Source organism: Typopeltis vanoorti, chromosome 23 (assembly GCF_054136105.1).
Source record: "Typopeltis vanoorti isolate ZY-2024b chromosome 23, IOZ_Tvanoo_1.0, whole genome shotgun sequence".
Lineage (NCBI taxonomy): Eukaryota > Metazoa > Arthropoda > Arachnida > Uropygi > Thelyphonidae > Typopeltis > Typopeltis vanoorti.
Genome location: NC_143571.1, coordinates 4,339,286 through 4,363,906, shown reverse-complemented (window position 1 = coordinate 4,363,906; position 24,621 = coordinate 4,339,286). Strand labels below are relative to the sequence as shown.

The 24,621-nt window shown below is 35.6% G+C and overlaps 1 protein-coding gene across 1 annotated transcript in view; it reads left to right on the top strand.

Annotated features, from left to right (window-relative positions):
* LOC150093582 (carboxypeptidase D-like) overlaps positions 1-24,621 on the top strand; it is a 506,393-nt gene that overhangs the window by 109,041 nt on the left and 372,731 nt on the right. The window contains exon 6 of the mRNA XM_090413049.1: positions 5,316-5,602. Within this exon, the coding sequence (XP_090269175.1) occupies positions 5,316-5,602 (287 nt within the window). The remainder of the gene's footprint in view (positions 1-5,315; positions 5,603-24,621) is intronic.

Sequence of the window (24,621 nt, the reverse complement as noted above, 5' to 3'; positions counted from 1 at the left end):
ACCTAAGGACAAATGCACTCCTTTATCACATCCAGGAGGCTATGAAATGCCCTGTTCTTGCCATCAAGCGTACTACGGACAGACAGGAAGAACTGTGGACATCCGCCTCAGTGAACACAAAAAATATATCCGACACTTTCGCTATGGCAAGTCGGATCTGGCAGACCATGCTTTAGATACCCCTACACACAGGATCAATTGGAAAGAAACAAAAGTAATGCACAGAAGCTTCTACAAGTCAGAGAGGTTGTTCCTGGGATCAACAGAAGGCCTTAAAACATACTCTAAACCTTAACAAGTATGGCTGTATAAATCTACCAAAGATTTGGGAGACAGTCATCTTAAGACCAAATTAATATTTATTACTTTTATTTTATTTCATTTTTTCAAACTTTCTAAGACTATCATTTGGACTACTATTTCAAAACTTTTTTGTTTTTTTAAACCTAGATGGCGCCATATTAGGACTTTAGTCTTGTGTTGCACGCTGCAATTACTTTTATTAGCCCCACTGTTACACCAGATTGTGGTTGTTTTACATTTGTAACAAACTTTGTGTTTGTTACAAACTCTGAAGATGCTGGATATAATAACAGCGAAATATTAGCTTTTAAGTTAATAAATAGTTATTTTCTTATCCATCTGTGTTCATATCAAACCATGAAATCTATTACAGAAATGTCTGATGAACACATAAGCCTATCCACGTGTATAACTTTTGACTTGTTCATCCTCATTTAACAGCAGAGGGCTTTAACCAGAAAATTCCTCAGTGGACATAAAATTTCATTTTGTACCATTATTTTGTTTTGGCCTAAACTTACAGTCTAGTCTCCTAAAACCCAAATTGCTATTCTCCATCTCGTTCATTCACTATCTAGATAGATATCTACTAAGGGAGTTTCTAGGAGGAAAAACCCTGCCACCTATATTGAGACCAACTATGACTCAACTTCAGTTGAAAGCCCCTGATAAAGGTTTTCACCTCCTAGGCAGGATTTGAACTCAGGTCTTTCCATTACGTTGTAGTCTTCTTCTATTTATCTAGCTTTGACCCCATTTAGGATCATTTAATTCACAAGTAATTTAATTTTGGTCATTTATAGTGACAAAATTAGGCAAACCAAAATTATACATTTACAGTACAGGAACCAAAAATTAGTCAAATTTAATAAAAACACATTGCTTTTGACATCTTATAGATTTTTACAAAAGTACCACTGATAATCGAGTTTTCTGAATAACATAATTTTGCTACAGACATCATGGTAGTTCTTTTGAAGAAATAAAAATCAGCGATTGAAAATTATCCTAAATAATTTCATCGTTGAAATAGTTATGGAAATAATTGTAAGAATCTACTGATGCATTGGTGTAGAGCATACCACAGAATGCTTGATGTAATTTTTTTCCCTCTCACCCCACTTCTCCTTACAGTTCTGTTTTCACTGGGAAAAAAATTGTAATGATCGTACTTTTTTTTAATTATTTTATTTATTTATTTTTTATTTGAGCATTTTAAGTTGATGTTATCACATTTCAGATCTTGATGGTTTATTTCCTATGTCAAGTATTATGTACTTCTGATTGCTTCCTGCTTGAATATTTTCTTTCATGTCCTATTTTGCTGTTTAGATCACCAGCAAGCATCAGGTCCCCTTTGTGTGTATGTGAACAGCCCTGTCTGATAATGCAAATTCCTCAACTTGCAAATTGTCTGTTATTCAAAAAAGTTATGATAGTTAGTCTTTCCTTTTCTTTATCAGTTACCCTACAACTTATATTGGTCTGGCCAGTATTAACATTTTGTATAACATTTTTTTATTTAGCAGTATCTCACTTGTTTTTGTCTATCAGACAGGCATATTAGCAACACCATTGACATTAATCTTGTTCTTTCTCTGCCAGTTAGCTTTTTTTTTTTTTTTGTCATTACTTCCTACACAAATTTGTTTCTGTCTTCAGTTCTGCTGAGATTGAATTTGTTCCAGTAGCTGACTTTTCACTGTTTGACTTTGTTCTCTGATGAAAACAGTGCTTGTTGAACTGGGCTACATCCCTGCCAGCATCGCATTTCATCAAATTGTTCATTTGGTTTTATTTATGGTTTAAGCCATTACAGAATATCATCAGCTATCTGGGTGGTTATCTGATGATGGAATGCAACACGATCATGTAAGGTAAGCCAAAGACACACCCATCAGTTCTTTGCTTTCCTTAAATGCTATGTGGAAATTCACTTTCTTATTTAGTATTGATTCTTAAGTAGCCTTGGTTATTTCTTTGTTTCCTAATAGCATTATTTACATAGTATACCATAGATTATGAAATTAGTTAGCTGTTAGCCATGCAACTCATACACTTTATTCATCATCATCAACTTCCTGATATGTACCCACAACAGTTGTTCAGGTTAATATGACAGCACTACATGATTAAGTTTACATTATTATTAATCTCCTATGAACAGTTTTCCTCCAAATCAGTCTATTACTTGTGAGCACTTTGGTATTGTCGTTTCTAACATTTCGTGCTTCTAAGGCAGGCATTTCTGAACCGAATCAACACCTAGACCTTGGTTTTCTTCTGTCTCTTTTCTGCCATCTTGGTATCAAACACCTGTTTTGCTAACCTTTCCTCACCCATTCTATTTAAGTGGCCATACCATCTTTGATTAGCTCTGCTGACATATTCTTAAATGCTAAAAATGTCAAGTTCCTAATATCTTTGTTTTTAATATAATTCTGCCATTGATTTACTCCTCTAATTTTTCTCATATCTGTAGTCTAGCTTTTGATCAAGTGCTTTATTTCTAACCCAACTCGTAGATCCATAACTTAAAACTGGTTTAAACATTGTCTTGTATACTGCTTGTTTTGGTGTTTTGGCTGATTTCTCTCTTATTCCATATAAATTTATATGGAATAAGAGCGAAGTTTCCTATGCTCCTGCCTATTTTCATAGTTTTGCCCTTTTGATTGAAAATACAGCTGTTATTCAGTTTAGTTAGTGAATCCTGGAGACTTGCACTAGATGTGTTTAGGAGTACAACATCATCTATATAAAGCAAAGAGCTAAGTTTAACATCTCCAATTCTAATATCAGGCTTGATGTCACTTTCTTTCATAATGTGATCCATATAGATGATGAATAAGAGTGGAGATAATGTGCATCCTTGTCTTACCCCCTGATTTCACATTAAACCATCTTCCTGTATTTCAATTAATTCTAGCTGCTGACTGACAACTTAAATATAGACTATTGCTTTATATAATGTTCCATTCATCCCATAGAATTCTAGTCTTTTGAAAAACTTTTCTCTTAGCACCTTGTCATATGCCTTTTACAGACCAGCAAAACTTAAATACAGATTCTTGTCATCCCATGTTTTCTCCGCTATTTGTCTTAATGTTAAAATCTGATCTCGACAACCTCTATTTGGCCTGAACCCAGCTTGTTTTTCTCCAAGTTTCTCTTTCATAATCTTTCTCAACTCTTTTCAGCTATGCTTACATAAATCTTACCTGGAACTCAGTAGAGAAATTCCTCTGTAATTCTCAAATTCAGTTTTATTCCTTTTATTATAGACGTACTGTGAGAACTCTACTCCAATCATTGGAAATTTGACCTTCTGACCAGGCTCTCTGAATTATGCAGTGGCCACCACAAAACCTTTATACCTCCATACTTAGCATTTCTGGTTGAATATCATCTTCACCAGCTGCCTTTCCACATTACAAGTTTTTGATTGCTTTTTCTACCTCAAATATTGATATATATACTTCTTTTTGCATTCCTCTTGAAAATTTTCTAGTAAGGTCCTGTCACTGCTTGGTTCATTTAAGCCTTTGAAAGTAATTACTTCAGACATCTAGGATATCCTTATCTTCAGTTTTCATGTCACCTTTATCATCTTTAATTCCTTTTACAGTACTCTTTCCTCCATTTCTAAATAGTCTCCAGAACATTTTACCACCTTCCTATATTCTCACCAGTTTTCCAGCGACTTTTGTTTCTACTTTTACACACAGCTTAGCTCGTTTACATTTTTCTCTGTATTCTTTTAGGGCATCTGCTAACTTATTTGCTAGGAACTTTTGGTATGCTTTCTTCTTTTCCAGGATTGCTTTTTTAACTTCTTGTATCCACCATGGTGTTCTTATTTTTCTATCCTTGCAGACAATTTCACCATATACCTCCATAGCTGAATCAATGTCTTCTTCAGAGTTTGCCACTGAGACTCCAAGGTCTTGTTTTCAATTTTTTTCATTTCTTCTTCAAAATTGTTTATATAGTTGTGTCTACAATTTACTTGTAAAAGCTGTTCAACTTTAATTCTTTTTAAAACTTTCTTACATACTGTTCTTTTCAATGTGGTATCCATTTTTATCCCTTAGTACTAAGTAATGGTCACTTCGAGTTTCAAATCCTCTGTACACTCTTGTATTCTGAACGAGCATGAAGATCAATCAACAATGACAGTTAATGAGGCTTTTCTTATATCTTGTCTTCTCTCCATATAAACTTGTGCACATCTTTATGTTGAAACATGGTGTTAATAATGACTAGTGTATGTCCTGAGCAAAAGCCAGTAAATACTTACCATTATTATTAGCTTTTCCTTTTCTCCAAATTTTCTCAAAATATTTTTGTATGTCTGATAATCATCATTTCCTACTCTGCTAGTTAGATCCCCCAAAAGAGCAGGGACCTTGTATAACTAGGATTGCCCCAACTGACATGAAATCTTATGTTGTACCATCATATGCATTTGTGGTTTAAGCCAATAGAGAGTACAATTTGGTTGGCTAAGTCTCAAATTGCCAGACTATCCTCATTTGTTCAGTACCCAGTAGATACCTACTAACAGGGTGCACCATGAGAAGGTCAGAAATCCCAATTGGTCTCTGCATTCTGAAAGGTGATGTGGAGGTCTCCTTCCAGTTATTTGGCTATGACCCTTTAGCGACCCCCACACTTTATTCCATATTCTTTAAATATATCTGACTAGTTATAGCTCTGAAGGTGCACTAGGATAGGATAGTTAGTGCAGATTATTCACTTTGCATGGAGTATTAAAACTTAATTCTCTTAAATTGTACATGTGTTTAATGATTTATTACAATTTAAAGACTAGGATGTACAGATGGAAGATTCCTTTTGAAAAAATTTTGGAATGTTTTCAATAAAGGAAAAAAAGGATAATAATATAGATAGATATTAAGTATAACTTATTAAAATTGTTTAAAATGCTTTGAAAAAAAAAACATGCAGCTGTCATACTGGAGATATTAAAAATTACTTTTTTGTCCAAGGTGATATGGATGGAGTTACAGGAAGACATAATGCCCATGATGTCGACTTGAATCGAAATTTTCCTGACCAGTTTCACTTAAATTCTGAAAATAAAGTCCAAGAACCAGAAACTTTAGCTGTCATGAAGTGGATCAAATCAAATCCATTTGTTTTGTCTGCTAATCTTCATGGTGGCTCTTTGGTAGCAAATTATCCATATGATGACAATCAAGAAAACAAGGATCACCAGTACAGTGCTTGCCCTGATGACTCTATTTTCCAAAAATTAGCTTCAGTGTATTCAGATGTAAGTTTTGCTTAGTCATATGATATGTTACTACTTGTAGTGTCAATTTTCTATCTTGTTAATATATTTATTACAATTGTAATACAAATGGACACATCATTGAACACCAACATATATTCATTTTTATAATGCAAGCACTTATTAAAATAGTATGACTATATTTAAATTTTGAATTTTCCTTGCAGGAACTCATTGAACTTTTTTGGATTTATTCTTGTGAACATACACACAGTCATATTGTATAAATATCCTCCTGAAGCATTGTAGATACAAATATATCATACACAAATCATTCACACACACACACACGTATATATATGCAGGTATCCCTTGCTTAATGCGGGATTTGATTAACGCGCCGAAATTAATTTCAGCAATCCCTTGATATATGTGGCGAGAGTTTTGATTAACGCGCATTTAACCCTGCAGAGTTCGCAGCTGATCTGACAGATACATGCAAAATGTTTAATATAAATATTCTTACACGATTTAGTGTATAGCTTGGATGTCATGAGTAGCTGCATTCATATGTTAAGAGTGATATTCCAAACTGTTTTTTTGCTGTCAGTTTGGTTTAACACATGTTATGTAAAGGTTTGTGATATTTGATAGTAAATTGTATCTGAGAGATATCGCGACTTCCGATGTCAGTATAGTATGGTTTAGTTGTCTTCTTTTTTTTTTTATATCAATAATTTTTATATCAAATTATTAATATAAAAATTATTTTTATATCAATAATTTCTAGATTGTAACTGAAAATAAATAAACCATCATATTACTGAAATAGAGAGCCAAAGGCTTATTTATCATACGTGTCCTATAGGAGATGTGCTTTACATTATGAAAAATACTAAGGAAAATGATCTGGAGCTTACTCCACCTTTACTACGAGTTGCCCATAAGGTGGCTTATGCTTGCATCTGCCGAAACTTTTAGTTTCTATATATTCAGCACAAAACGCTTGTAGTTTCTATATTTGGCTATGAAATAATGTTGAATTCAATATCCACTTAATGTGTACCATCATGTATTATATTTGCAGTGTCTTTTCTTTATGTTTTATTGCTTGTTTGCTGAGGTCTGGAGAGTCATTTTGCTTGTTATCGTAGAATTTATGCTGATAAGAAAAAAAACTAAAACTGTTCAAACAATTCTTGATAACTTCTTTTGATAAAAAAAACTACAGTAAATAATGTAAGTACAAGTATTTATTAAATATTTACTTTGCATTTATTTTTTTATCTTTCCTAAAAGAGTACCATATAAAACGAATTATTAATACAGTAATCGATCATGGACGAATTGTAATTTTTACCATTGATTATTAGATTTGATTAATGCAATTTTGATATACATGGTAACACCGAGGGATTAATTAACCACGTTAATTGAAGGATACCTGTGTATATATATACAGGGTGGTTCAAAATTCCACGTACAAACTTTGAGGGAAGGTAGAGAACATCAAAATCAACCATATTCACATAGGAAAGCATGACCGGAAACGCCACTGGAAGGTACTAACAGGGACACAAAGATATAGAAATAATACAAGGCAGTAAGTAGTGTAAAAAACTTTATTAGGCATAACTGAACAGTTCAATAGTAGTTGGATACATAATATGGTAAATGAGGTGCATGTCTGCCATCTCAGCATTCGTAAAACGACACATGTTCTTCGTACGACATTGAAAGCTTGAATGAGGAAGCCCCAATAGCTCACCTGGAGCACAGCGCCACCTGTTACTTTTGGGTGGTGTTTCCGGTCATACTTTCCTATGTGAATATGGTTGATTTTGATGTTCTCTACCTCCCCTCAAAGTTTGTACGTGGAATTTTTAACCACCTTGTATTATATATATATATAGATTGATACACACATCAACTCTTCTGCATTACATGGTATAATGCATTCCTGAGGCCCTTGCAGAAATAGGACACAATTCCCTTACTCAAACATGTAGCTAGCAAGCAGATGCATTTTATCACTGTTGAAAATATGTAAATGATGCTTAGCATACAACTTATAACTTTTTGGTCTATTTAATTTTATTACAAAATTTTTAAGTAAACATTTTTAATTACTATGTATTTCATTTAAATGCATATATTTAAATATATGCATATATTTAAATACATAAATCTATATATTTTATTCAGCTGACCTCCTACCATACCAGCTTTAATTCTCTTGTCTATTTCCATATTCAATATACTGTCTTCACTAAAAATTGTGCCTGAATATCTGAAATGTTTTACTTGTTCTGTAGGCTTACGATTCAGGATACAGTTGATGTTTTCAATGTTTTTGCCTATTTTCATTTTCTCTGTCTTTTTATTGCTCATTTTCATGCAGAATGTATTACCACAATTCTCCACTTTAGTCAGGAAATCTTGTAGACTTATCCTGGATTTATTTAGGAGTATAACATCTTCTGCATAGAGTAAACAGCTAAGATTTACATCTCCAATTTTGATATCAGATTTAATGCCATTCTCCTTCTTGATGTGATCCATATAGATAATGAAACAGTGGAGATAATGGCAAAATTATTCCTTTGCGTAAGGGAGGTTCTAAGACTACAGTAGCAAAGTATAGACCAATCAGTATCTCAGGTGTGGTGGTAAAAGTACTAGAAAAATTGGTAAAAAAGAAAATTCAAGAATCGGTAGATAGAAATGATACTGCATGAGGGTCAACATGGCTTTGTAAAGGGTCAGTCATGCCATAGTAATTTACTCACTTTTTATAATAGAGTAACAGCTGAGATGGATAAAGGAAATGGCAACATGATGATTTTTCTTTATTTTGCAAAGGCATTTGGTAGAATACACATGGAACACTGTTATTACTCAAATTAGAACAAATAGGGATGGATATGACACTAGTTAAGTAGATAAGAGGGTGGATGCTAGACAGATATCAAAAAGTGGTATATGGAGGGGCAGAATTGAGGCGAAAGCAGGTGACTAGTCAGTGGTGTATCACAAGGCTCAGTGCTGGGACCAGTGCTGTTTAATTTGTACATAAATGAAACAGGAAATAACCTGAAGGGAAATATTCAGTTGTTTGCTGATGATGCAAAATTAGGTAGAGTAATAGTTAATCAAGGCAATACGGAGAGATTGCAGGACAATCTAAATAGGCTGTCATTATGGGTAAAAGTTAATGGGTGTAAGTTTAATGTTGAGACATGTAAAGTTATGCATTATAGGATAAATAGATTGCAAGCCATGTATCACATTGAGGGCACTGTACTCCATGAAATAAATGAAGCTAGAGATTTAGGGGTATTGGTAGACAAAGAGTTAAAATTTTGAGGACACATTGCTAAGGTAGCCCATAAGATTACTTGGCTAGTGAAGAACACATTAACAAGTAGAGATAAGGAAGTTGTAATTCCTCTTTATAAGGCCTTGATATGCCCACATCTGGATTACTGTGCTCAAGTCTGGTCCCCATGGTTTCTTGGGGGATGAGGAAGTGGTGAAGAGGATTCAGAGGTGAGTGGCTTGTGGAATGTTCCCTATGAGAATAGATTGAAGGTGTGTGGATTGCAGAAGTTGGTTGATAGGAAATTCTTGTAGATAGGCTTATACATTAGTAACACATGACTATTAAATTATTTAAGGAATTTACAACGTATACTGGGATATTAATTAAAAGAAACTTTAATAAATATCTCCTATATTTTGGCAATGTCACATTGCCATCTTCATGGGAACATACAACTATGACATGTGCACGCAGGACTACAAAAAGCAAATGAGGCAAATGCTATATTGGGTTGTCTTGGCTGTTGGGCTGAAGTTCTCAAGATGCAAGTGTCCCAAATTTGGGGCAGTTTCATGCAGTCTCTTCAGAAGTCTCCATAAAGAAGTTGGCCAGGGGTGGGGAGAGTGGTGACCCCATCTGTCCCCTCTATCTTTTTGTAGAATTTTCATTGCCAAACGAAATAGCCTGAGTTCATTGTGAACTGAAATAGGGCTGAGATATTGGGAGGAAATTTGTCTTGGATGAGCTCTAAGGTTTCCTTGAGTGGGATATTTGTGAATAGGGAGGAGACATCAAAACTGACCATAATGTCCGTATGTTGGAGTGAGAGGTTTTCTATACTGGCTTTGAAGTGGGTTGAGTTTTTTTTATGTGTGATGGTGTGTTACCAATATAGTGTGTGAGCACTTTGGATAAACGTTTGGCTAATTTGTATGTGGGGAAATCATTGCCATCCAGTATGGGACGTGATGGCATATTTTGTTCATGTATTTTTGGAAGTCCATATATTCGGGGGGAGGGGGATCTAGAGTTAAAAGGTTTTAGTTTGTTAGTAATTTCCACAAGCCAAGAAGTGACCTTCTTAAGGAGCCTTTGGAGTGTTCTAATTTGGGAGCTGGTGGGATTATACTCAATAGGGAGGTAGCCCGATCTAACAATAAGGCATTCAGCTTACCTGTGTAGTTGGTTTGGTTGAGAACCACAGTGGCATTTCCCTTATCTGCTTTGGTGATTTCTATTTCTTTGTTTTTCTTCATTTCTTGTAGAGCTTTATATTCTCCTTTGGATAGGTTGGTTTTTGGTGGTCTTGCTTTGGTGAGAACATCAGCTACATCCAGTCTGATATTGTTGGCAATATGGTTTGGAAGGTTGCAGATACCAAGTTCTATCTGAATCATTATTTCTTTGGCTGGTATTTTCTTAGGAGTTATGGCAAAATTGTGGCCTTGTGCCAGTGCATTGAGTGCCTCAGGCTTCAAAGTAATGGAAGAAAGGTTGATTACAGTGTTGAGTGGTTATTGAGGTTCGGAGCTAGATTCCTTTTTCAAGTTTTAAAATTTTTTGATGTGCTGACTTCGTATCTTTTCAAATTTTTTTGCTGCCGAAGCACATGAGATGTCATAGAGAATCGTCCAATGATCGTGGTTCAGCAACACAAAAGCTGGAAAGCTTTTTCAGCATGTTGGAAAGCTCCTCCTCTTGTTCCTGGATAGCTTTGTTTTTGTCAGCTAGGAGAATGCATGTAGCGGTAATTTGTTCTCATAGCAGGACGAAGCTAGCGTGGTTATAGATGCGGAGAGCCTTCTGTGAAGAGGAACAGTGCTTAAATTTTACACAATTTGGGATTACCTCATTATCCCAGCAGCATTTCAAGAAGGTCAACTGATTTAGTTGTCTTGATATCTTCAGCTTTAGTTTGCTGTATTGGCGGGCCTTGCCTGCAATAGAATCTCCGTGGATGATTGTAATTCTTGTAGATAGGCTTATACATTGGTAATACATGACTATTAAATTATTTAAGGAATTTACAATTAAAAGAAACTTTAATAAATACCTCCTATATTTTCCCATGAAGATGGAAATTTGGTGATGAAGATAGGTTCCCATGACGATGACAATGTGACATTGCCGAAATATAGGAGGTATTTATTAAAGTTACTTTTAATTAATATCCCAGTATACGTTGTAAATTCCTTAAATAATTTAATAGTCTTAGTTGATAGGAGTAAATGAGCGGATATGATAGAAACATTTAATTTGCTTAAAAGATTTCATAGGATAGATGCAGGGGAAATGTTTCAGCAGTTTGCTATAGGAACCAAAACAAGGGGTCATCTCATCCCTGGAAGTTGAATAAATGTGTGCTCATTAGGGATGTAAGGACTAGATTTTGTATTTTTAGAGTGGTGAATGAGTATCATGTTAAAAACAATATTAGGAAAGAACTTGACATTGTCAGCATCCAGGAATGTTGTTAGGCAGAGCTAATCTCAGGTGGTATGGTCACTTAAACAGAATGGGAGAGAAAAGATTAACTAAACAAGTGTTCTCTGCTTGTTGGGGATCTAAATAGTAGAGTAGGAAATGATTGTGAGACATACAAAAATATTTTGGGAAAATTTGGAGAAAAGAGCAAAGCTAATAATAATGCAAATATCTGTTGGATTTCTGCTCAGGACATGGACTGGTTATTACTAACACCATGTTCCAACATAAAAATGTGCACAAATTCACATGGAGAGAAGAGGCTAGGAATAAGAAAAGTCTCATCGACTATGTTATTGTTGATAGTGATGTTTTCTCCCTGGTACAGGACACCAGAGTGTACAGAGGATTTGAAATTGGAAGTGATCACTATTTAGTCTTGAGCAGGATAAAATTGAATTTCATATTGAAAAGAATAACATGTAAGAAAGTTTTAAAGCGAATAAAAGTTGAGCAGCTCTCAGATGTGAACTGTAGACTAAAATACAGAAATATTATTGAAAAGAAAATGAAAGAGTTTGAGAACAGGAATCAAACCTTGGAGATTCAGTGGCAAACTCTGAAGGAAACATTGATTGATTCTGCCAGAGAGGCATGTGGTGAGGTTGTGTGCAAGGATAAAAAAATCAGAACTCCCTGGTGGACACAGGAAGTTAAAGAGGCAGTGAAGGAAAAGAAGAAAGCATATCAAAAGTTCCTGGCAAATAAGTCAGCTTTTACTCTTACAGAATACAGAGACAAATGTAAGAAAGCTAAACAGTGTGTAAAACTAGCTAAACAAAAGTCATGGGAGGACTTTGGCAAGAATATAGAAAATAAATATCAAGAAGGTGGCAAAATATTCTGGAGATTGTTGAAGAAGCTTAGGAATGGAGGAAAGAGTGCTGTAAAAGGAATTAGAGATGATAAAGGCGAAATGAAAACAGGAGAAAAAGATATCCTTGAAGTATGGAGTAATTACTTTGAAAAACTGCTAAATGAAACAAGCAGTGATGACAGCACAGTGATAAAAAAACACTGACCAGGCATGCAGTCAGGAATACATATCCATACTTGAAGTAGAAAAAGCCATCAAAGGCTTGAAATGTGGAAAGGCAGCAGGAGTAGATGATATTCGACCAGAAATGCTGAAGTATGGTGGTATAAGAGTCTTACAGTGGCTGCACTGCATAGTTCAGAAAGCCTGGACAGAGGGACGAATTCCCGATGATTGGAGTAGAGCTCTCATAGTACCCATATATAAAAAGGGAAATAAAACTGAATGTGAGAATTACAGAGGTATTTCCCTACTGAGTGTTCCTGGCAAGATCTATGCAAGTATACTTGAGAAACGGTTGAGAAGAATTGTGGAAGAAAAGCTTGGTGAAGAACAAGCTGGATTCAGGCCAAATAGAGGCTGTCAGGATCAGATCTTCACTTTATGACAAATAGTCGAGAAAGCATGGGAATATAACAAAGATCTGTATTTAAGTTTTGTCGATTTGGAAAAGGCATATGGCAAGGTGCCAAGAGAGAAGCTATTCGATACGCTGCAGTTATATGGTGTCAATGGGGCATTATATCAAGCAATACTTAGTCTTTATTTGAGTTGTGAGTCAGCAGTTAGAATTGAAGGAAGTACAGGAAGATGGTTTAATGTTAAATCTGGTGTGAGACAAGGATGTACATTATCCCCTCTGTTATTCATTATCTATATGGATCACATTATGAAGGAATGTGGTATTAAACCTGATATCAAAATTGGAGATGTTAATGTCAGCTCTTTGCTTTATGCGGATGATGTTATACTTCTAAATAAATCCGCTACAAGTCTGCAAGATTCTCTGACTAAATTGAATAGCTGTTGTAATAGATATGGTATGAAGGTCAGCAATAAAAAGACAAAGACAATGAAAATAGGCAGAATCATTGAAAATGTCAACTGTGTTGTGAATGGAGAACCTGTGGAACAAGTAAAACATTTCAGCTACTTAGGCACAATTTTTACTGAAGATGGTAAACTAAATATAGAAATAGACAACAGAATCAGCAAAGCTGGTATCGTGGGAAGTCAATTGAATAAATTCATATGGAATAAGAAAGAAATTAGTCAGAACACTAAATTAGCTGTATACAAGACTGTGTTCAAACCAATTTTAACTTATGGATCTGAGAGCTGGGTCAGAAGTAAAACACTTGACCAAAGACTAGAGACCGCAGATATGAGAGTCCTGAGAAAGATTAGAGGCGTGAACAGATGGCATCAATGGCAATATCATATTAAAAATGAGGATATTAGGAAAGAACTTGACATTGTCAGCATCCAGGAATGCGTTAGCAGAGCTAATCTCAGATGGTATGGTCACTTAAATAGAATGGGAGAGGAAAGATTAGCAAAACAAGTGTTCTTTGCCAGGTTGGCAGGAAAACGACCCAGAGGAAGACCAAGATATAGGTGGATTGATACGGTACAAAGTGCCTTAGACGATAGAAATATAAGATCTGATAATGTTGGAGTCTTGACAAGTAACAGACTGATTTGGAGGAAAATTGTAGATAGGAAGTTAGTAATGATGTAATTTTTTCATGTAGTGCTGTCATATCCTGTACACCCCTTAAGGATACATGGCAGGAATTTGATGATGATGATGATGGTGTTCTCTGCTAGATTTGCAGGAAAAGGACCCAGACGAAGACCAAGATGTAGGTGGATTGATACAGTAAAATGTGCATTAGAAGACAGAAATATAAGATCTGATAATGTTGGAGTCCTGACAGATAATAGATTGATATGGAGGAAATTGTTTATTGGAGGTTAATAATGATGTAAGTTTTTCATGTAGTACTATCATTATATCCTGTACACCCTGTGAGGGTACAATCAGGAATTTGATGATGATGTTTTGGGATAGGGAAGTACACTCATTAAAAACTGATAAAAAATTTTTAATGCATGTGCATTTTTTGTTCAGAATAATTGTTATAAAATTTAATTGAGCATGCTTTGGTCAGATATTCGGTGCTTTTGCCAAATTGCAGAATGAAGATTTAAAAATATACGTAATAATACTTCACCTAACCATATAACCACATGAAACTGCAAAATAAAAAGATCCATCCTTATTTCATAATCACACACAGTTTGGAAAGAAGTCAACAGACACCATAGTGTGAAGAACAACCAGCCATGTTGCCCACCTTAATATGATGTAGGACCTACTTTTCCCATGATGACTATAGCAATCTTATGGGAAATACTTTCCACAAGTATGAAAGCATAAATTAAAGATACCAAGAAATTATATACTTGGTTTAATCCTTTATCCAAGTGTAAGCAAACGAAGTTTGCACTTGAAGTATTTTCAGGACTGGGACAACTTGTGGTAAAGGTGGTATGACTTCACATCACTTGCCTTAGTATCCCATAATGCAAAGCACATTTCCTTGCAGACATGTATAATGCTATGTATAGTATTGTATAATATTCCAGGGATGACCCCTTGTTTTGGCTCCTATAGCAAACTGCTGAAACATTTCCCCTGCATCTATCCTATGAAATCTTTAAATCAAATTAAATGTTTCTATCATACACTACCCAGACCAGTTTCAACCTTTATTGAGGTCTGTTCAGTGAGAGCCAGAGGTGATACTAAGGTTGAAGTAATGCAGAAGTCATATTTTCAAATACAAGTTGCCAAAAGGTGTCACACCTTATTATTAAATTACTCTGGAGAGAAAAGTTGTTGGAAGTTTTTTTTTTTCACTTGGTTATGCTATAAATTAATGATACCAAGAAATTATATACTTGGTTTAATCCTTTATCCAAGTGTAAGCAAACAAAGTTTGCACCTGAAGTATTTTCAGGAGATTCCCAGTCCTGAAAATACTTCAGGTGCAAACTTTGTTTGCTTACACTTGGATAAAGGATTAAACCAAGTATATAATTTCTTGGTATCTTTAATTTATGCCATAGCCAAGGGGAAAAGGAAAAAAAACTTCCAACAAGTATGAGCAATTAATGGGAATTTTGGACCATTCTTCCTCTAGGCATGTGAGGATGTCTTGACTTGAATGTTGTGGGGCAGACATCCTTTGACTTCACATGATGCTGCAGTTCATCCCACAGATGTTTAGTAGGGTTGAGATCATGGCTCTGTGGAGGCCAGTAAAGTGTGGTAACTTTCATATCCACAAACCATGCAGTTACAGCAGCAGCCTTGTGACATGGTGCTGAAAGAAACAGTCAGTTCTGTAGAAATAAAGTAGGAAGCATTGCATTGTCCAGAATGTGCAGATATCTCTCATAGTTCAATGTTTTTGGCACCACAGAGATCTGAGGCCAAACTCCTATCCTATCCTAATTTTACGTTCGTGCGTAGACCTACACTTTTTGCCGTGTAGGCATTCGGAACCGAAATCCTACGGAATAGGTTGGTTACTCCTTATTCCTGGAGGTATGCTGTGATTGTAACCCATGTGTTTACAGGGCTGGTTTGCCTGCTTGCGGGCCGAGAAACCCCAGATAAACGGGGAGGGGACCCTTCTGCCCATGCCCAAGACTGGCTAACTTGGCTATGTCTGAGGAAGATCCTTGAGCTCCTCACGTCATCGACAGGAATCGAACCTAGGACATTCCTTCCCCAGGCATATGGTTGCGAAGCGCATAGCCACTAGGCTAACTGCACGGATGAGACCAAACTAGGGGGGGAAAAAAATCCATACCATCATGCTGTCACCTCAATTTCATAATCAGGGTTACAGACTCTTGTAGGAGTTGTTCACTGGGCACCCACCACACCCAAAGTCAACCATCTGCTTGGTAGAGGGTGTAGTGTGATTTGTTACTCCATGACACAGCTTTCCAAGCTTCCACATTCCACTGTACATGCTTTTTGCACCACTGAGGACAATGCTACATGTTAGTTTGAGTAACGTGGGGCTTACATATGACAATCCTACCATGAAAACCCCATGTTGTCAGCCTTGGTTCTGAATGTTTTTGTTAGATTTGTGTTCCAGTTGATGCCTGGAACTCTGTGTTCAACATGTCACCGAAGAATGCCTGTTTTCACGTGTTATCCTTTGTAGCACTCTGTGTCACATTTGGTGAGTGGTGGGTCCTCCACTGCAGATAGCACTTGCAGTTTACTCCCTGTGTTTCCTTCTTGGTATGGTATCGCTGATTGTTGACCTGAGGTGGCCTAATTTGTCAACAATTTGCCAAAGTCAGTTCCCTTTTTGTAGCCATTTCACCCGACACACTTGCACTGACTTGGGAGCATCGTATTCCTCCAATTTATAGTGGCTACAGACACATGACTCGTTACATGGCATGTTGCTTTGCCCATGTGGGTGTCCATTGACTTCTTTCCCGCCATAAAAAAAAAATTGGAAAGTAGATTTATTTATTTATTCATATGGAGTTTTCCTTCCTTTTCTCCCCCGTCCCTATTGGGGCGAGTTGAGCCCCCTCATGGGGGGGGTAAGTATTTATGGCTGTAGATCCGTGTATTCACGGGGCTGGTTTGACTGTTTGCGGGATGAAAAACCCCAGATAAACTGGGGGGAGAAAACCCTGCTGTCCATGCCCAAGACTGGCTAACTTGGCTATGGCTGAGAAAAGTAGATAAAAACTTGGAAAGCTTTGAAAGAATACCAGAAAGCATATGAGAATATGACTCATGGCATTGCAGCTGCCTTAGCTTGCACTACTTAAAAGACACGAGCTCTGCTCTGGTGCCAATATATATTCACCTTTTATTAGTGCATTTTCTCATTAAAGTTTCACTGGCCTGACAGCTGTTTTGAACTGTTAGTTCTCATCAGAGGTCAGACAGAAATTTTAAGAGGAAAACTCTCACTCAATACTAAACCAATCTGTGTCAGAGAGTTGTGTGTTTCATAATAAACAAACTGTGGTCAGTGCATGAGAATAATTATTAGAAAAGAGCCCCAAAATCTTCATTTCGACATCGTAAAATAAAGAGGTTAACCCATATTTCATAGCCATGTAGGAAAAGAAAATTTTTGGTGTTTTTTGGGAAAAGTCTGTGTCTGGTTTCTTCATAAATATTTCAACTTCTGAAAAACTTCTTTCAATGAATATGCTGGCAGCTATATCAAAAGAACTTTTCTCTGAGAAATTGTACTTCAGAGTAGATTTATTTATTAGCCTTGGAAATCTTTTTGGAACAATCATAGCCTAATACAAAGATTTTGCCTGTTTGTTACCTGCATCCTTTTTTGTAGATTATTTGTTAACATCAAATAATGTTTGTTGTGTTGTTTTGATTAATTTACTTTGGCTGGTGATTGTCTCTGAGAAATTGTATGGAAAAGGTTTATTCGTTAACTTTGGAAATCTTTTTTGAACAATCATAGCCTAATGCAAAGAATTTGCCTGTCTGTCATCTGCATCTTTTTACATGAAATAGCATTTGTTGTTTTGATGGATTTACTTTAGGTCATTCTGGTTTGATATTTCAGTTTCATTTTCTTTTATAAGTTCTTCACTATGCTTGTCATTTTACATGATTAATCATTAATGTGCTCTTCCTTTTTCTGGTGTCACCCAGTTCAGATATTTTGTTTGCATATTTTACATTTTGTAAATTTTGAATCTTCAAATAAATTGTAAATTTGCAAATATTCCTTTTTTTATTATTTATGTCCAAAACTACTCTTTTTCAATATTTTAAGACACATTTTAATACTTCATAATATAAGCAACTTTTAAGATTGCATAACATGAACTAAAACACGAAAGAAAGTTCCTATATTAAAGGCAACACGCCTTTGTATGAAGTGGCACAAGATAAGGGGATGCTTTTCCTGATTCATTGCATTCATTATGACCACTCAACGAGAATATTTCTACTTTGGATGACCAAATATCTTTCTACTGATTCAGCTGAAGACAAATATTTGGAATATATGCTGAATTATTTGAACACTGGAATAAATCTGAATATTCAGTGAATCCCTGCCTTTGTCCATTTAGGACATAGTCTGCCTAGTAAAATGTCTTCCTTTGGTCTTCCTGTTACCCTCTGGTATTCAATAGTTAGCTTTTTATCACATGGCATGTCATGGTTAACAACCCCTCTCTCTTTGAGTTTTATCACTTATGCAGAGCGCTCTGTCAGTAGCCTACATTCTTTCTCCTATACACAAGTGGCCTACTCCCCTATGCCAACATTAGTACACTCAATTCATCCTACCCTTTCAACAAATCATGTAGTTCTCAGATGCCCAGGGTTCAAGAGCATCTGCAACCAATGCCTTAAACACTGATCTCCATACCATCCTAGAACAAGGATAGAACAAGGTCACCTTCATTGCCACCAAAATGCAGTCCTATATTTTCTCTCACAAAAGGCATTTCAGCTTTCCCTCCCTTGCTCTCTGTGATGCAGAAATCATCAAATAAAATAGGATAAGATCTATTTCCTTGGACTGACATTTACCTCCAGCCTCTCCTGCCATAATATAGACATGAAATTAATAGTTTCCTCAATCTCTAAAAAAAAACTAGCCATTCTTTCCACTCATGATGCTGTTTAACACCCACTGAATTACTAACCTTATACAAATCCTAAATTCTTCCCATCCTTGAATACTCTTTAGACATTTGGGATGATGCACCTAAAACCTTCCTATAATTTCTCAATTCTGTCTAGAAAAAAGCAGTTTGGTTTATAGATGACCATTCCCTAACAGATTCACTTCATCCTCTATCTCTATCCTCTAAAGTACTTTCATAATCGCTGCTCCAGTAAACTGGCAGACATCATTCTTCACTTTCATTTGGGTTCTGTTAAAACAAGAGTAGCAGCTACCTAACATCCCTTTTTAGTACAGCTGTAAACACATCAAACATGCTTCTGCTCTTCCTCATTTATTCCATCTATCTGTCCTCCTAAACTGCCTTCCTCATAATGCATTTACCAACAAGTACTGCCTCCAGCTCTTGAAGAAAAATATTGATAGATTTCTCCTTTCTCAAGCCTTACCTTCACCCCATACAACACTAATCTGCTGTAGGTTCTTGTATCTCTCGTGTGTGGGAGGGAAAAAACAAGTGTTTGGTTTAGTTTTTCATTTATTTCAGTTTTAATACTAGTGCAGATTGGATAATAATATGCAAGGCATTCTGAGGAACAGTGTAAGTTAGCTACTTTAATAAATCTTACCTTTGCAGGTTCAGCAGGCTATGACCTCTACTGTGATCCTCTACTATTTTCAAGAAATCACATGATCAATTGAATTTGTCACTCCCACCCACAAAAGGTTGGAAACCTACAGTATAGTAGGTGGGCTAAGGATTTATTCTTTTATTATTATTAACATCTGTGCTCCATGGAATCGCAGATTCATCATGGGATATTTAATATTTTATTTTATATATCTGGATACCTTGCTTTAGAGACCAAGCATGGAACTTTTTTTCAGTTCCCTTTCATATCTCCAGTAAGCAAAGCACTAGTCTCACACTAAAGTGATGAAGTTCATCTCCCACATAAACATAATCACAAACATCATTCCCACAGTGGTACTCAAACCTGCTGCTGTTGGTTGGAGAGCAGATATGCTAACCACTTGCATAACCAGACTGAAATGTCTGCTTTTTCAGTAGATGCATACCTAGTACACATTTTAATAGGAATTAGAGGAATTACTTGCAGTTAAGCATCAATATAGGAACAAAAAAGGCCATTGGTATCTACTCTGCCACCTGTGTTGGTCCAGGGGAAAACTGTTTATTATGACATCAAAGTGATTACTATCATAGAGTATTCAAAAGACTCATGAAATAATACATTGAAAAAAAAAAAAAACACCTCAACAGTATATTATTATGACATAACACCCCCGGTGAGTCCAAAGATTCATTGAGGGAGGGCACCTACTCTACTACTCTCCATCAACTACAACAATGTCATCAACATATAACCACAAGTACTTCCACAGGCAATCGCAAACATCCATGCCCACAGTGGGATTTGAACCCACAGCTTTTTGGCTGGAGAGTGGATATGCTAATCACTCCCATCCAGGCCAACAATATTTGTAGATTTCAAAAAACTTCAAGGTGATTGAGAAAAAGGAGTATTAATTTCAAACAAATTCTGCATCTTCATATTTTGTGTTTTCTTTTTAAGAAGCATGATACCAGCTACCATACCAGTTTTGTTGATTCTTTGTTGAAGCTGGTATGGTAGGAAGTCAATTGAATAAATTTATATGGAATAAGAGAGAAATTAGTCGGAACACTAAATTAGCTGTATATAAGACAGTGTTCAAATGTTCAAACCAGTTTTAACTTATGGATCTGAGAGCTGGGTCAGAAGTAAAACACTACCAAAGACTAGAGACCAGAGATATGAGAGTCCTTAGAAAGATTAGGGGGATGAACAAATGGCATCAATGGCAATATATTAAAAATGAGGATATTAGGAAAGAACTTGACTTGGTCAACATCCAGGAATGCAGTAGCAGAGCTAATCTCAGGTGGTATGGTCACTTAAACAGAATGGGAGAGGAAAGATTAGCAAAACAAGTGTTCTCTGCTAGGTTGGCAGGAAAACGACCCAGAGGAAGACCAAGATATAGATGGATTGATACAGTATAAAGTGTCTTAGACGATAGAAATATAACATCTGATAATGGTGGAGTCTTGATACGTACCAGACTGATTTGGAGAAAAATTGTAGATAGGAAGTTAGCAATGATGTAAATTTTTCATTAGTACTATCATATCCTGTACACCCCTTGAGGGTCATGGCAGGAATTTGATGATGATGATGAAGCATGATACTATCTTCTTCTTCCTTTTTATGTATTAGGCCTAGCGGCCTGTTACGGTGCTGTCCTTAGCCCTTCCAAATTGTACCCGTCCTGAGAATAAGGTGGTTAGCCCTATGCCTCCCAGTGTGTCCTATGTCTGTAGATTTAGGGGCTGGTTTGCCTGTTCTGAGAGATGAAAAACCAGAGTTTCTAGATGAAAAAGTCCCTACCTCCGTATGAGACCAGCTAACTCACCTTTTGTTGAAAGAGACCAAATAAAGGTTCCTCGCATCACTGACAAGAATTGAACCCAGGTTTTTCCAACCAAATGGCTTCGTTTGTATATTAAATGTTATTATATATATATATTATATATATATAATAACATTTAATATATTATATACTGTATATTATATATATATATATGAATGTTTTTCCTTTCTAGTTTTTAAAAATTCCTTACATGATTGAAAAAAAATGAAAATTATAAAAAGCTTAAATTTAAATTCATAAACCATTGTTAATAATTCAATGTTTTTTTGTCTTCAGTCATTAAAATAACATTACTTTAAATTTTTCATATTTCTTTTTAAAGCTATCAGTGATTTTTTTTCCTTTGTGGTAAGTATAAACTAATGTACAGAAAAATGGCAGAACTTTTTTTTTCCAGCATGTATAATTAATGTATATTTGTGGATAACTTCTATTTTACCTCTAAAATATTTATGAAAATATTTTAGACATTGTATAAAATCAAATTAGGTAGAATCCCTCCCCCCCACACACACCTCCACCTTATTAATATATAGACTTTAAGAGGAAATTCTTAAAAGGAACTTTTTTACTTATTGTGCTCTGTTTGTTCATATTGTGGTTTAATGGAATGAAAACAAAGGAATGAATTTAATATATATTTCATCTGTTACACATACATCATATGAGATACAATATAAAAATTATAATAATGTGTACATGTACATACACACAAAGTGGAAAATATTAGACCGGAAGCCTAAAGTTCTAAGAGGAGATGGCCTGTATATTGTTACACCCTGATAACTTAAGAATGTGAAAATTTCAGTTATCATGATGTAACAGGAGAAGAAATAAAAACCCTGTATAGATAACTAAGTAGGCAAGATTGTTCCTAAGCAGATATCGTTAAGAGTCTTTGAAAATAACGAATACAAAAAATTAAAAGAAAGAAAAATATGCTTGCATCCAAGTGAAAAAATAGCTGAAATTGTTTGTTGAACTAAAAAAAAAAAAAGGGAATTTTATTACAGTTGTGATAGATAAAATAAGATTAAGTAAAGCAAATTTTTTATTATTTTTTATTAAGATTAAGTAAGATTAAGGGGGGGGGGATGACCTACCAATTCCTTGAGTGTTGACGCTAATTCCTTGGCTAAGTGGTAATTAAAGCTATCTATTCCTTCCACAATAGGTCGAAGTGGCACGTTTTGTTTGTGTACTTTCGGGACACCATATATTCTGGGAGAGCAGGCATAGTGGGGTATAAGTTTTTTAACTGTGTCTGATGACCATGAAGTGACGGACTTAAGTAGTTTCTCTGTTTTATTCTTTATCCTGTTTGTTGGGTTATAGTTTACCAGCTGATAGGTGCTGTTATCGGATGCTAGTTGATTCATCTGATGGATGGATGTTGACCTGTCAAGGACAACATGGCATTGCCTTTATCCGATTTTGTTATAATGATGTCTTGGTTGGCTTTCAATGACTTTATTGCTGCTAGTTCCGTTTTTGTTAGATTGTTATGTATGGTTTTCTTATTGTTCAGAACATTGCTGGTTTCTAATCATATTTTATCGGCTATATTGTTGGGCAGGGACCTAATGCCTTTTCTTTGTGGTAAATAAAATCCAATTTATTGACCTTTTTAGGTGCTATTGTGTAGTTAAGGCCTTTTTCAAGTAGCGCAAGTTGGCCGCTATTTAAGGTGTGGCTTGATAAGTTGATCACATTGTTCTTGCTTGCAGGTGGTTGGTGGCTCCTTGTCTCCTTTTTTTGTTGTTCACTGTTGGAGCTGTTTACCGTGGAAGAGATCTCCTGATTGGTTGGATTCATATGATTGGCAGCCATGGTTTGCCATTGTTTCAAAATGTGAAATTTGGCCTTGAGTTTTTCTTTATTATTTTCAAGGATATATTTGGCCAAATTGTCAGTAATTCTTTCAAGTACTTGTAGAATATCTGCATTTATACTTAATAGTTCAGATTGCAATTTTGAAACCAAATTTTGAGTTATTGCTAGGTTTTGGCGGGCTGTTTGGATTTGTTCTCTAAGCATTGCTTTCTCTGTGCGGTTATATATACGAAATGCTTTAGCGGATGTAAATTTCTTTTTCAGTTTAATGCAGATAAGAATAAGGTTATTGTCTCTGCATCAGGACGGAAATACGTATCTTTAACTTGCGTACCGATTGCAGCGCTTGTGGGTATCATTTCCATGGATGATGTGAAGTGTTTCTTTTAGGCTTACACGGTGATCCGAATACATTTTGGAAAATTATGGAGACAACTACTGTGTTTGAGTAAAACTTTAGTTTAATATAAACTAAGATCCACTTTCAACATTTTGATCTTTATATCAAGGTCATCCTCTGGAGCATACGCACTATATACAGAAAACAAGCTACACTACAATCTAAATGGTTTGTTAAAATTACTGACCAACCGTTACAACAATTATTGGCCTGACCTCTGGCGAATGTATATAGTGCGTGTGCTCCAGAGGATGACCTTGATATAAAGGTCTAAACGTCAGAAGTGGATCTTAGTTTATACTAAACTAAAGTTTTACTCAAACACGGTAGTTGTCTCCTTAATTTTCCAAAAAAAATCCCCTTTGTTTTTGATACTCCTAGAATTTGTTTACAGACATAATAAGCTATCTGCATGGTATATTCTTGTCTGTAGTCTGCATGACACAGTTGTAAACTTGTGAACAGATCTCTTCTTCGCTAGTTCCTTATATATACAGACATCTTTGCATGCATTTGAGTCCGAACTGGACAAATGCAAAGTCAAAATCATTCTCTCTTTGTAATAATTTCCATGATAATGCTCATTCCTGTCATTAATCCAGTTACATAACATTGTTGCTCTTACACACACACACACACACATTCTCACCATTCCTCCCATTATAATTTAGTTTCTCTGACTCTCTGTGTTAGGTCTCATATTAGTTATTAGTCTTTCAAGACTCCTGATACCAAACTCATCCAAGTGTGGGCTGTCCCTCTTATACAAATCGAATCTTCTCTCACATTCACTCCACGCATCCAAAAATTTGCATCCATGTTTTCATCTCAGAAACTTCTACAAGTAAAACATGAAGCATATTCTTCTAAACTTTTTATAACTACAAATTTTGTAAGTAAAAAATAGACTAAATAATTTCATTCTTTTGCTATATGTAAAGAGAAAGTGAAATATTACAAGCCCATACTGTTCAGAATTTTATA